This window comes from Hippocampus zosterae, chromosome 20, assembly GCF_025434085.1.
Source record: "Hippocampus zosterae strain Florida chromosome 20, ASM2543408v3, whole genome shotgun sequence".
Taxonomy (NCBI): Eukaryota; Metazoa; Chordata; class Actinopteri; order Syngnathiformes; family Syngnathidae; genus Hippocampus; species Hippocampus zosterae.
The window spans coordinates 3085662-3098598 of NC_067470.1; the positions used below are offsets into that span (position 1 = coordinate 3085662).

At 45.8% G+C, this 12937-nt stretch overlaps 3 protein-coding genes across 3 annotated transcripts; 2 read left to right on the forward strand and 1 right to left on the reverse strand.

Moving 5' to 3' along the window:
• The first annotated feature begins 1098 nt into the window (after positions 1–1098).
• On the forward strand, positions 1099–4098 carry myl12.1 (myosin, light chain 12, genome duplicate 1). Its single transcript, XM_052054891.1, has 4 exons — positions 1099–1254; positions 2809–3009; positions 3371–3532; positions 3622–4098. Exons 2-4 carry the CDS (start codon positions 2826–2828, stop codon positions 3792–3794), a joined length of 519 nt encoding a protein of 172 aa, XP_051910851.1. The 5' UTR covers positions 1099–1254; positions 2809–2825; the 3' UTR covers positions 3795–4098.
• A 290-nt stretch (positions 4099–4388) lies between these two features.
• Positions 4389–9046, forward strand: fastkd3 (FAST kinase domains 3). Its single transcript, XM_052054882.1, has 9 exons — positions 4389–4681; positions 5188–5526; positions 5709–5963; positions 6060–6906; positions 7367–7452; positions 7746–7920; positions 7981–8047; positions 8735–8849; positions 8930–9046. The coding sequence occupies exons 2-9, from the start codon at positions 5212–5214 to the stop codon at positions 9026–9028; spliced, it is 1959 nt and encodes a 652-aa protein (XP_051910842.1). The 5' UTR covers positions 4389–4681; positions 5188–5211; the 3' UTR covers positions 9029–9046.
• A 96-nt stretch (positions 9047–9142) lies between these two features.
• chmp5b (charged multivesicular body protein 5b) lies at positions 9143–11794 on the reverse strand. The gene is made up of 8 exons (XM_052054890.1): positions 11610–11794; positions 10839–10943; positions 10718–10764; positions 10556–10649; positions 10168–10239; positions 9968–10076; positions 9463–9575; positions 9143–9375 (listed from the first exon to the last, which is right to left on the reverse strand). Exons 1-8 carry the CDS (start codon positions 11676–11678, stop codon positions 9325–9327), a joined length of 660 nt encoding a protein of 219 aa, XP_051910850.1. The 5' UTR covers positions 11679–11794; the 3' UTR covers positions 9143–9324.
• Between the last annotated feature and the right edge of the window lie 1143 nt (positions 11795–12937).

Here is a 12937-nt window from a genome sequence, read left to right on the forward strand (position 1 = left end):
GTTTCACTCTCATATGTGACTGCTGATGTCATCAGTAGATACTGTACAATAAAATAAAATGACACCAAATTCACTCACAGTTTAATAAAACGACATGAACGTAGTTTGAAGTAATAATTCATTTGAGAAAATGCAAACTCCACACAGGAAGGGCGTAGCCGGAATCGAACCCTGCACCGCTGCACTGTGAGGCAGACGTGCAAACCAGTCCCTCACCTTTCCGCCCAGTTTTGCCGCGTAATTTAAAAATAATCCAACCTGCACGATGATACAGTGCCATCTATTGTCCGCCAGAGGCCGACAAAGTAACGACTGAAAAACAACCATAAGACGTGAGGGAATGTGGAAAACAATATTAACTCCATGCAAATATTTGGATTGAAATAAAACGTTGGATGTCGAACGTTGAAGAGGAAATTGAACTTTATGGATTGCAAAACAATCGATATGTTTCAAATGTTAAATAATTAACCCCATGTAAATATTTGGACTGAAGCATTGAATGTACAATGTTATAGAGGAAATACAGCTTTAAGCATTACAAAATGCCTCCCATTTCCACCTCTTGACTCATGTTACTGTAGAATTCCTGGATTTGTAATCCTCCTCCCTACACAGTGCGCAGCGATGACTGTCGTGCCACCTGTTGTGTGTACTGTGCTCCATTCAAACATCTATAGCCCTTTTTCGATGTTAATACGAGTTAACAGATGTGGTAAAAACGGTGAGCTCTAGGGGAAAAATAGTAATGAACCGCCAACAAAAGGACAATTAAAAGTGAGCTTCATCTGTGTAGTTTTTTCTTTCGCAAAAAGACCCAGAGAGGTGATTTGATTGGCTATTGTTTTCGTGGTGCTTTATTGCATAATATGGTGGCGTTGACTTCTCTTGCCATATTTGGGCATGTCCAGGGACGTCAACGAACGTGGTGGCTTGGTTGGGAATGTTACACTTGGCGTGGGGGGGGGGAGTGAAATATAACAAAATTGATCGTTTTTTTGTCACAAAAACACGTACATTTTCCAAATAATGCATATTCCCCTCAGATTATGTGTATTTATGTGACCTTATAGGTGATGTGTTTATTTTATCACAAGTCGTAACATTTCCATGACGTCGCGAGACTCCCTTGCTTGGTTTGTAGTTGGTACGTCCCGAGCGGTTGGCCTACGCCAAGATGACAAGTCAGGAAGTGAAGGGCGGTGGTTGCGAGAAGACGAGTTAAGTTGCAATCGTTCTGCTTGTTGTCGTCAGGTAAATACGCCATTTGTTCCTCAGAACTCTGTTATTTACGGTACGAGTGCCGATTTCGAATTACTGAACATACAAAGTAGTAGAAAGTAGGTGTGCTTTAGTTTGGCGACTACGAAGGAAATGAAAAGCCAAACTGAGACGATTAGCCACCTAGCTGTCGTTAGCTTTCGCGGCGGCCGTCACTTTGTTTGATTCGACAACAAAAGCAAATTAACACGACACGTCAGACGAAGGAATTACCTTTAAAATGTAGATGTGTCATACGAGGAGATGTAGTTCTGTGTGTGAGTTACTCTTGTCGTATTGTTTATGTAGCTGCCAGGCCGGGCCGCATTCCATTCTGCTTTTAAATTGCGTCGTTTTGCCTTTGGCCGTTCCTATTTGCAACGAATGATGCTTTCAGGGCGAGGTAAAAGTTCCCTTTTCGTGCTGAACAGGTGTGTACGGTTGCATGAGTAGTTGTGCTTTTTCCACTAGACCAAAAGTTGACCCGAGTTCGAAGGCATTCATGCAAAATTTGATCGAGGATAATCGCGAAATGTTGGTCACTCACAGTAACTGTTCAGACAAAACGGAACCAAAGTGAGTAGTATTTGATGAAACCCCCCGCCCCCAAAAAAGGTTTGCCGCCCTAAAAATCGTTTCTGAGTTCATAACTGAAGGCATGTCAAAAAGGCATGTCTGCTGGAATATGATCTGTGTCCTGCACCATTTTGACATGGCATAATGGCATTAATGGAACAAGATCTAAGATGACCTGCTTCCTGCCATCACATGGCAGGAAGCCATTTTGTCGTACTGCCCCCTGCTGTTTACTGACATTGATGTCAGAGTGCCCTGGAACTTGCTTTTATCATGTCACATAAACAAACCCAGTGTTTAATCCAAAGACAACTTGCAAACTTTTACTCTGGAAAGCAGTGATAGACAATGTTGTTTTTTTCTGAAATTTGGGGGCTGGGCAAGAAAAATACAAATTAATCTAATTCATTTATTAGTAATGAAAAAATATTATTGCATTGCTAATATTGTTGCTGTTGCTCATATTTGCACCATCAAACTGTCTCACTCAAAGAACACTTTAAACAAAAGCAGGTCATGAGCACAATGTTCTTCCAACTGGTGCTGACATTCGTCACCCAAAATTTGTCACCCAGTTTTTTTTACATGACAAAAACGAACAAATAATTGAAATTGTTATATTTGACCCTGAACTAATGATTTGAAGTTGAATGAGAGCACTGTAAAAAGCCAATAGATCACATTAGTCAAGACTGAGCCTGTTGCAGCCCATTCCACATTTTTCCGCGAGCGTCTTGGAATGCTAAACGTCCACATTGGAGTCGTGGCCTCATAAGGGCATCCGTGCGCACATCGTTAACTTTGCTCCCGTCACTAGGCAGCGATCTAGAAAGACGGCCAACACTTCCATTTATAGCTCCGCCGGGGGACGCCGCTCGGGACGCGACGCGCCGTACCGGAGATGGAGATGGCGCTTGGCGATAGGCAGCAGATGATGTTTCTCAATGCGTCTCTCTTGAATTTGTGGCGCAGAGATCGAACTTGCCAAGATGTCGAGCAAACGGACAAAGTCGAAGACCACCAAGAAGCGCCCCCAGCGCGCCACCTCCAATGTCTTCGCCATGTTCGACCAGTCGCAGATCCAGGAGTTCAAAGAGGCATTCAACATGATCGATCAGAACCGCGACGGCTTCGTGGATAAGGAAGACCTCCACGACATGCTGGCCTCGCTCGGTGAGTTCTCGCGTATGTTTAGGAGGCCTCAATACGGCAAGTGAAAATTGAATACTTTTTTTTTTTATTGTATCTGCAGAACTTATTTTTATGTGAAACCTTCAGAGAGTTTTGAGGTCAAAAGCAATTTCCCGATGTTACAAGAAGACATTTTGGAGATATTTTTTTTTTTTTTTTTTGTACAAGAGCACACAAATATCATCTCGTTCAAGAAGGAACTTGCACGTTTTGTCTGCACTTGTTCTTAAGCCTCAGCTCTTAGAAAACCGGTTCGGCCAGCAGCTGTCTGTCTCCGTTGGCCGCTGGGTGTAAATGCTACCCAAAGGCCATCCTGTGATATGCATGCACATGCGCTTCACAGGGAAGAATCCCAATGACGACTACTTGGAGGCCATGATGAACGAAGCTCCCGGACCTATTAACTTCACCATGTTCCTCACCATGTTTGGAGAAAAGCTCAACGGCACCGACCCCGAGGACGTTATTAGGAACGCATTTGCCTGCTTTGACGAAGAGGGAACAGGTACCAAAAAAAAAAGAGTCAAGAAAACCTAAATGTGTCTCGGGGTGATAATGGACGACAAACTGAATCGCCGTCCGTGGTTCGTTCAGGTTTCATCCCAGAAGATTACCTCAGAGAGCTGCTCACGACGATGGGTGACCGCTTCACAGACGACGAGGTAGACGAGCTGTTCCGCGAGGCGCCCATCGACAAGAAGAGCAACTTCAACTACGTGGAGTTCACGCGCATCCTCAAGCACGGCGCCAAGGATAAGGACGATTAAAGCCAAAGCAAAACAAAGCCAGCAGATTCTTTTTCCACTTACTGTGTCAGCTATGACCACTGTTTTGCCAATCTCAGCGGTTCTGTAATAAACCGTTTTGTAAGAGACGCCCAAGCAATAATTCTCTGCAGTGTCGGATGCACATCGGTTTTAGCTGACTTGTTTTTTTTTTTTTTTTGCATTTTATAATATAAACGTGTCGGGTAAAGCCCTTTGGATGTTGGATTCCCCTCCTTCCCCCTCGTAATGCGCTTCCCTTAATGACAACTCCCAATAAATGGTGTACTCATGTTTGTGCATCCCACCATGTTTCGTTCTTGTCAAGTATGGGCAAGTCCATGGAAAATGGATGGAGCAAAGACGACAAAATCAAAGTGCATTTTGAGTCATAATTCACACCTAAAATGTTGACTAGACAAGTTATGTAAAACTTATTTCCACAGCACCTAATTGAGGCAGCTAAAATACAGTTATGGTATGGAACTGACAGTCCTCATTCTACGACGACGCTCGTGTACGTAAGTTGAAACGCGCCTAATACGCTAACGCCGAACTTCAAGTTTGTCGCCCTCTAGTGTTGAAATGTTTCTATACAAAGGTGCGTTCGGGTGTGGGGGGAAAACACCAACGTCACTGTTTCCAAACATTTAGTTGGAATGTTGTCTCAGTTCATTCGACTATCACCTTCACTTGATCCTAAAGTTTAGAAAATATTTTTGTGTGTTGCGTATCATAATCGTGTTACTGCCGAGATCTCGCCAAGTTGTCAGAAAAACGAACCTTCCGTGAACGCCTGAAGCACTGTTACGGAAGCACGTTACGACACGAATCTTCACCGACACCGGCCGCCCGACATCACTTCTCGTCGTCTTTATCCGAGGGTGAAGGTGTGTAATTAATTAATGCTGAGCACTTGTTGTTCCATTTAACCACTTGTAATTGTCACCTTTTGAAAGCGTTTGATATCCGCTTTTCTCGTGTCGCCGCGTAGCTAGCAGCTAGCTAGCTTGAAGGTTGCTCAGGACAGCGGCTCTCAAACTTTTAGGGTGCAAGGGATTTTTAAAAAAATTTAATTTAAACATGTATTCATGGTCGCCATCTGGCGTGCATTGCTTCCACTTAGAACGTGGCTGCGACACAATGGGCGTTTGTTTTTCCAAAGCACAGTCTGCGTTGCCGCGCGAGTTTATTTCCTAAAAGATCAATTCAAATGTCATACATCAGTTACGGCCATACAGTATTTTCTATCTATTTTACGTTTGAAATGTATGCTTGTCTGTATTCGAAATTGTTTTTAAAGTGTGTCCTCGTAAGTTTATTGTGCTGTAGTTTGTATACTAAAATTCCATCCCACTCATTTATCTTACTTTGGATCGTTCTTTATGTGTTGCAGTGTGACCACATCGGGACTGAGGTCATGGCATTGAAACTGGTCCAGAGACTCCCAGGAGGGATTCTCACCGGTTCCATCTTCCCGGCGGCCCGCCTGGTGTGTGCAGCCTGCATGTGCGCATCGGCAAGGCGCTGCATCCTCACAGGCGGCTGCCGCCGGCTGCGGCTGTCCCGGGGCACCAGTAGCCTGACCGCCATCGTCCGGGAGCCGTTCTTTGCGGGGTCGCACAGGGACATGGCACCCCAGTTCCGTCTCACCCAGCGGCATGGACCTGCTGACGCCGATCAAGAGGAGAGCGACTTCCGCAGGCGTTTGAACTCCTGCTCGTCTTCGGCCAAGGTGTTGAAACAATTAGTGTCGTTAAATTCACAAATTGTCACTCTTAAATAGAATCACATTTTAAGTACATTTATAGTACTTTCCATTGCGGTGCACCTAATTGCATTAAATTCTCATTTGAATTTTACGGTGACAAATTGAAATGAGCTTCTACTCAATGGCCGTTTGGTTGTTCTACAAAGGTTTTCAAGCTGCTGCGCTCCTCTGTGGTGCTATCGGAGGGCGGGGCCGCCGCCGCCCTCCACCGCGTGGCTGACCTGGAGCGGGAGGAGGGCGAGAGGCCCTGCCTGCGGGACCCCTCGGTGCTGGAGGACGACGCTGTCCGAGCCCTGTGCCTGCAGCTTGAGCGCGACTCGCGCCTTTTGTCCGATTCCGCTCTGTTGTCTGCGCTTTTGGCGTGCACGCGTCTCTACATCGACCCCTGGAGCAGCCTGATGGTGGGAATTTAAAACGGGAACGCTCAAAATTTAAGTTTGGCTACAATCCCAAATGAAGTGTTGCACCTGTAATTTGCATCCTTTTTGCATGTTTAGGTGCGTCTGTTGTCGGAGAGCCAAGAGAGGCTGGACGGCGGCGATCTGAGCGTGGCTCAGCTATGCGCCCTGGGCCGGGCCACGTTGGCCGTGGAGGGCCCCGGGGGCGCCATGCTGGCCGAAGTAATGGCGCAAATCCAGAAAGCGGGACCCTCGTGTTGGAGCTTAGATGAACTCGTGGCCGTTTACCAACTCCTGCGAGACGGTGCAGCCGTCGATGGGAAATACCGCGACCTCCTGAACGCCATGCATTCCCACGCCGTGACGGTGACCCCCTCCATGGACGAGGCGGCCGTCAGCGGGCTGCTGGGGACTCTGGTGGACCTGGACCAAAGCCAGGCCACGCCGCTTGTAATCCAGCTGTGCAAACAGGCCGCGCGCCACGTGCCCCGCTTCTCCGACGAGCAACTTGCCGCCGTCCTCGCCGCTCTCATGCACTTCGGCCACAGCGACCGCTACCTCGTGGAAGCGCTGGAGCGCCGAGTGTCCGCCACGGCCTTCACGTGCCACCCGGAGACGCTCACAAAGGCCGTGCAGTTCTTTGGGCGCAGAAACATCCTGTCGCCGGCCGTGCTGGACGTCGTGGCCGAGAGCTTCGTGTACCGAGCGGACGGCTACGGCACGGGGCAGGTGGCGCGGCAAATGGCGCCGTTCGGAAAGCTGGCCTACCTGCCGCCCAACGCCGGCGAGCTCTTCCGGAAAGTGGAGGGTGTCCTACGCACACGTTTCTCGCAGTTCCAGCCTCGAACACTGCTGGGCCTGCTGCACTCGTGCATCCTGGTGGAGAGGTTCCCCGTCAACTTTGTCTCCAAGGTGTTCAGCAGCTTCTTCCTCCAGCAGCTGCAAGGTGACTCCCATCGCAAACTACGGCAGCATTTGCCATACATTTCTACGCTTTCTCCCACGAGGAACATTTTTGAAATATTTTCGCAAACCTGGGAATGAGCGAATCCATCGGTGCCGACCCGTGAAACACATAGACGTTATACACATAGATTTTATTTTGATGATGCAACACAGAAGAAGACCGTCACCGCTAAGCTGAACTGCTAGTAGTTGTTTTTGCAGACAAGAAGAAGTTATGCCTGAGTGTTTCGCCCTTCCGTCGCCACTGTTTTTGCATCCCGTGTTAGCGCCACGCTAACGGATTTTGCGCACGAAAGCCAAGACAAAAAATTGGCAGTGAGAACATGAGCAACAGTAGTTCAGTCACTCACTTCTAGGTTCGAATTAAAGTTGACCCCAAGGGGCGGGGTAAAGGTGAGCTAAAGTTGTCCCATCGTCTAATGGCGTTTGTCGTGTTTCAGAGGAAGGGAACGGGATGGACCGTTTTGTCCTGGCGCAGCTAACTCAACTCTACATGACGGTCAAATTGGAGTGTCCCTTCTATGAGGTGGGGCTCTATAAACGCGTTTGAGTTTTCATTTCTTCTAATCGGAGATTTCACTTTGGATGATATTGTTGAACCACTGTGACGAAATAATGGATGTCTCCAATTTGTGCCATTAACCACTTTGCTGCCGTAGAATTGTACACAAGATGTCAACAGAAAAAAACAAAACAAAACCCCCCCCCCCTGGGAAATGGTGGATAAATGCTATCTTTTTACAAGTAGCGCAAAAGGGGGCTGCTGGTGCCCAATCATCGGGCCGCCATTGAAACCCTCACTGTGTGCCCGATCCTCAGGGTCCCCGGCTGCTCCCCAAGTACCGCGTCAAGTCCTTTCTGATGCCGGGACGCTCCCTGGAGACGGCGGTGGAGCCGCAACTGTACAACTCGGTCAAGTCGGGCCTGGTGGAGCTGCTTGGCGCTCGCTCCTACTTTGCCTCTAAAGTCTTGACTCCTTACTGCTACACGCTGGGTAAGGCACCGGAGCCTCCAAAAAGCACGACGTGGCTTTGATACGCGATTGTGCGTGCAGATGTGGAGATCAAGCTGGATGAGGAAGGATACGTGCTGCCTGCGAGCCATCAGGACGTCTTCAAAAGGTACGTCAATGCCCTGTTCCCATCTATTCGACCGAGAAATAACAGCCTCCTACAAATAAATGCGGACCTTTTTCCTCATAATTTTTCCATTTGAAAAATTGATTTAAAAAAAAAAAACATACAATTAAATTCACTGCAAAATTAATTTCAATTTAGGGAAGTGAGTGAAATGTTCTGAAAAATTAAATCAATAATTTTAATTCAAAGAAAATAATGGAGTGAAATATGCAAGAATGATCAAATTGTTTCAAATGTGAGAATATGAAATGTTACTAAATAATAAAAAATTTTATTTCACGTGAATGAGAAGTGAGTGCAAAAAAGTTTTAATTTTAATATTTAACTAAGCATTCATAATTTTACTTTTCTTTACTGGTTGTCAGTGTAATGATTGTTTTTAAAAATGCTTGCAAAGAATTCTATTCAAAATACATTTGGGGGAAAAAAATTCAAATTGAATTGTACATTAAATAAGTAATTTGTGTATTAAATTGACTTTTTTTTTTAATGAAGTCCAAATAAAGGTCTGACCCTGCGTGCTTTTCAGCGATCAAACACCCCAGGCCACTTTGAAAAATTGCGCTGAAAATGGTTTGACTGCCCACCCGTCCCAGTGGCTTGTGTACCTAACAGTGCGTTTCTTGCGTCATTCGCAATCGTGTCAAATCGCCACACGCACGCCGACAGGATCGCGCTATGCATCGACGGCCAGCGGAGGTTCAGCACCAACAGCCGACGGCTCCTCGGCAGCGAGAGCATCAAACAGCGTCACCTCAGGCTGCTGGGATACCAAGTGGTTCAGGTACGCTCACTCTTCCCCACACCTCTGAAGGCTATTTGACGTTCCATTTCTTGACGCCGTCCGTCCGTCCTGCATTCCAGATCCCCTTCTATGAATTTGAGCAACTGCGCAGCAAGGCCAGCGTCAGCAATTACCTCCATCAGAAAATCTTTCCCCATAGCTACAGACTCAGCTGGTGATGATGATGTGGTTGGGGGGGGGCTATGACCACAAATATTTCTAGTTTTGCTGTATAGGTAAAACTATGCGGTGGGGGGGAAAAAAACACAGATTAAATGTGACTACGCGTGGGATTGTTTGAAAAATACACTTTATTATGTTCTGCATGATTAGAATTCCATATCTGATGAACATCGCAATCATCAAGAAGAAAAACGGGAAAGCTATTGGATCTTTTTGGTTAGTCTGAGGCAGGGAGTGTCACTCGGATAAATAGAGGGGAGGGGTATGATCCAAGGAAAACAATCGTCTGCCTTTATGTAGCGGGAATTTGAGGAAGGCCAAACTCATCCACCAAGATGCCGTCCTGCAATCAAAAGAAGAAAAGAAGCATGAAATGGAGAAGCATTAAAAAAAAATGGTAGCGGTTTGAATCTTCGTGGCGGCAGGCTACCCCGGTAGACTTGGCGCCGGGCAAGCCTTCGGGAATGGACGGCGCCGTAGACGCCTCGTCCAAATAGGAGTTGTCTTCGTCCATCAGGAACTCGTCTCCGAGGGCGCTCAGCTCTGCCGAACACACAAACGCGGTTCATGGCCGACTCGCACCGCGGAACGGACTCGCGACATCATCAGGCGACAGCGTGGCTTACTTGTTAGTTGTGAAGAATCTATTTTAAAATGTCTTGTCGCATGACAATACTGCTAACGTTTTTAAATCACAGCGCGGACAAAAATACTTTAAAATCAAAAGAATTGAATAACAAAAAATGTCATTCGTTAAAAATGAGACTACAACATTTACATTGCAATAGAACTGTAAATGATCATTTGTTCAAGTAGCACAATTAAAACATGCCAAACAATATAGGTCATAATTTTTTTTTTTTTTTACAAATCCGAAGAGAAACTCTGAATAAGAGTGACGATGAAAAGAGTGTGTGGCATTTCTTGTGACTGACCCGCCTCCAGGTCGTCCTCGTCGATCTCGGGCGTGCCGTAGCTGCGGCCCAGCACCTCCTGGATTTCGTTGGCGTCCTCCATCATGTCCTCCAGCTGATCTTGAATGTTCTTCAACCGGGGTAAAAAAAACAAAAATTGAGCTCAATCGGTGTATTTGTGCTTATTATTAGAAGGGGGTGGGAGAGTTGTCTAAAAATACCTCGATTTGATCGATTTTGACATGCTTGTACGCTTTCTTCATGTCTTTCAGGCCGACCTTCATGGCGTCCACCTTAAGGAGAACCACAGGTTAGTAAACCACACGCACACATTCAAAGGGCTTTACCGCCCCCCCCCCTTCCTCACACACGCACACACATTTTTTAGCTCGCCATCTAGTGGCTAAGAATGGAATTAAACCCCAGAGCCTTAAACAACAATAAGGCAAGCATATATAGAAACCAATTGGAGCATCTATGTAAGAAAAAAAAAAAGAGTAAGACTTTTTAATTTATAGTTTTGAGGAATAAAGCTGTAACATAACAAAACGTGGACCAAGTCAAGCGTTATGAGTACTTTCCAGACGGTATCGCCATTTTTGCTCTTACCGTGGTTTTAGTGTCTTTGAGGGATTGAATGGTGTAGTTGCTTTGCTCCATGTTAAACGACTGCTGCATGAGGTTGTCTCGCTGGCCCTCGTACCTGCAACGGCAAGCTGAAGTTGAATAAAAGTCAAATAAATTCATATTGAATGCGACAAGGGCACTTACATCCTCTTCTGCTTCAGGATCCTCATGGCCTTCTGTTTGACCATGTTCTAAAGGAGGTTGCACAGAGAAGCATATGAAGTCAACAAAACGCACACCGAGCGGATCGTGTTTGCTGTGTCACCTTTGATGGTCCCTCTCGCATCTTCTTCAGTTGCTCCTTGTACTTGACCAGCTCAGCGTCCAGTCTGGCGATTTTCTTATCCACAGACTCTGAACGGGCATCCACCTTTTGGACAAGGTGTATTTTCCATTTTCCAATCATTCAAAAGCTTTCGTTTTAACAGAAAATAAAACGCAGAACGGGGATCAGTCTGTTTTTCAAGGGTAATTTGATGGGGGTTGGATGATGTCAATTACAAACATCGTTATGTCACAATCTGGTGTAACATTACTTTTTAATGGCTATTAATCCCCTCTTGAAATCTTATTACCATTTCTTTAGCATGTCTGAGTAACGGTGGTACTTTGGGGCACGAAATATGACAAACACCGTTTCATTTCTGAAAGTATGTAACACAAGCTAAAAATAACCTCTTCCTCTCAGGCCACCTCCAAACCTGGAGAACCGGTTTAATGCCAGTCTCACTCAAAACTAAATAGTTTCTATTGTGGCACTTTATCCATCTCTGTCCAAAAATTTCAAACGAGACAAAGACGCCGATTCACGGTTTCTGTGTGGCATTTTCAACCCATGACAACGACGCCGAATCGGGTTTCGTCCACGTCAGTCCTGCAAGTACGGTGAATCGTTCATTTCCAGGCAAGAAAACGCGTTCTCGTTTCCAAGTCGCACAAACTTGTCAAAAGTTAGTCCAAACATTTAACCACGACGGACTCGTCTTTGTTTACTTACTTGTGTGTCGAGGTGGGGGCGAATAAAATATGTACTTACGGTTCCGATGCAGTCCGTAAGGTTCGGCGGCGGAGCCTTGGGCTTCCCCTTGCCAAAAATGCGATTCATTTTGATTTGGAAAAACAAAAACTTTAGCTGTACGCTTAAGTTTTTTGCGCGTCTTCCCCACCACTTTAGAAACACCCGGAAGTATCTGAGATAACGTCATTGGCCACGTCAGCAAGCCACGCCCATGGAAGATTTCTCTCCGTACTTGCGTGGGTTTTCCCCGGATAATCTAGTTTCCTCCCACGTTTCAAATACATAGTCGATTGAAGTTCTTTGGTGCGATTGTGAGTGAGAATGGTTGGTTGTTCATGCGAGCCCCGCGATCGTCTTGCAACCAGTACGCCGCCTGCTGACCCAAGAGAGTTGGGAGAGGCCCTCTGAGGCACAACGGCTCGGACAAAGAATTGTGTGTGGGCGTGGCACATGTAATAGACGCTTTTGACCATTGGGGGGAGCTATTGGCCTACACTCTAACCTGACCTGTACCATTCATGAGTGGTTCTTCAACTTTGGGGCTTCTTAAAATTGAGAAATTCAGCGAGTCAATCAAATCTTTCGTGCCGTTGGTGAAGATACTCACTATGGAGCCGGGATTGTGTAGTGTAGACGCATTGTGAAGTCGCAGTGGGCCGGACATGCCGATGTACTTTCTGACAGGTTAATTTTTAGAAAAAGGCGGGCTTTTACACTTGAAGGTCGGAGACTGAACTATTTTTTAAAATGAAAAAAATATATATTTTAATTCAATACCGATCCACATATCTTTAAAATACATTTAATGTGTCATGCAAAGCCGATTCACAGTTGCAGGTGAACAGACATCAGAGCAATCGTCTTAAAATGACAGAAATATCCCAAAATAACCTTACTTTCTTGGAATTGTGTCAATTTTAAGTTATTCTAGTTGCCAGAAAGCCTAAAAATAACTGTGAAACGAGGACATGCGCTTATCATTCATTTGCAGTACATTGTATATCATTTACAACGGCCGTGTCTACCATGCATTTAGGACTAAGGTTGACATGCTTCACAGACAGTCACTATATGTCTAAACAAAATACAATCATGTTACTATGACACAATATGTACTCATTGATAATATGCAGCGCTTGCCATATCTGAGAATCTCCAAGAACAAAAGGCTCCTTTTTTTAATTATACATACTGTATGTATTTTGGAGAGAGTAAAGGTATTTTTAATTGAAGCCGTAATGTTGATTTTAGTCGAGGAGCCCTTGACATCTGCAGGCGCATGACACCCTCCAGTTGCCCTTTTTCCTGTCCCCAGATGCTTTCTCCTGCCTCAGCCTGGATGCTGA

Coding starts and splice junctions, on each gene's coding strand:
- chmp5b (XM_052054890.1), bottom strand. CDS start 11,678: ATGAATCGCATTTTTGGCAAGGGGAAGCCCAAGGCTCCGCCGCCGAAC. Junction 10,650..10,717: donor ATCCTGAAGCAGAAGAGGAT/GTAAGTGCCCTT, acceptor TTGCCGTTGCAG/GTACGAGGGCCAGCGAGACA. Junction 9,376..9,462: donor CCGGCGCCAAGTCTACCGGG/GTAGCCTGCCGC, acceptor TTTTGATTGCAG/GACGGCATCTTGGTGGATGA.
- myl12.1 (XM_052054891.1), top strand. CDS start 2,826: ATGTCGAGCAAACGGACAAAGTCGAAGACCACCAAGAAGCGCCCCCAG. Junction 3,010..3,370: donor CGACATGCTGGCCTCGCTCG/GTGAGTTCTCGC, acceptor TGCGCTTCACAG/GGAAGAATCCCAATGACGAC. Junction 3,533..3,621: donor CTTTGACGAAGAGGGAACAG/GTACCAAAAAAA, acceptor TGGTTCGTTCAG/GTTTCATCCCAGAAGATTAC.
- fastkd3 (XM_052054882.1), top strand. CDS start 5,212: ATGGCATTGAAACTGGTCCAGAGACTCCCAGGAGGGATTCTCACCGGT. Junction 5,527..5,708: donor CCTGCTCGTCTTCGGCCAAG/GTGTTGAAACAA, acceptor TGTTCTACAAAG/GTTTTCAAGCTGCTGCGCTC. Junction 6,907..7,366: donor CTTCCTCCAGCAGCTGCAAG/GTGACTCCCATC, acceptor GTCGTGTTTCAG/AGGAAGGGAACGGGATGGAC.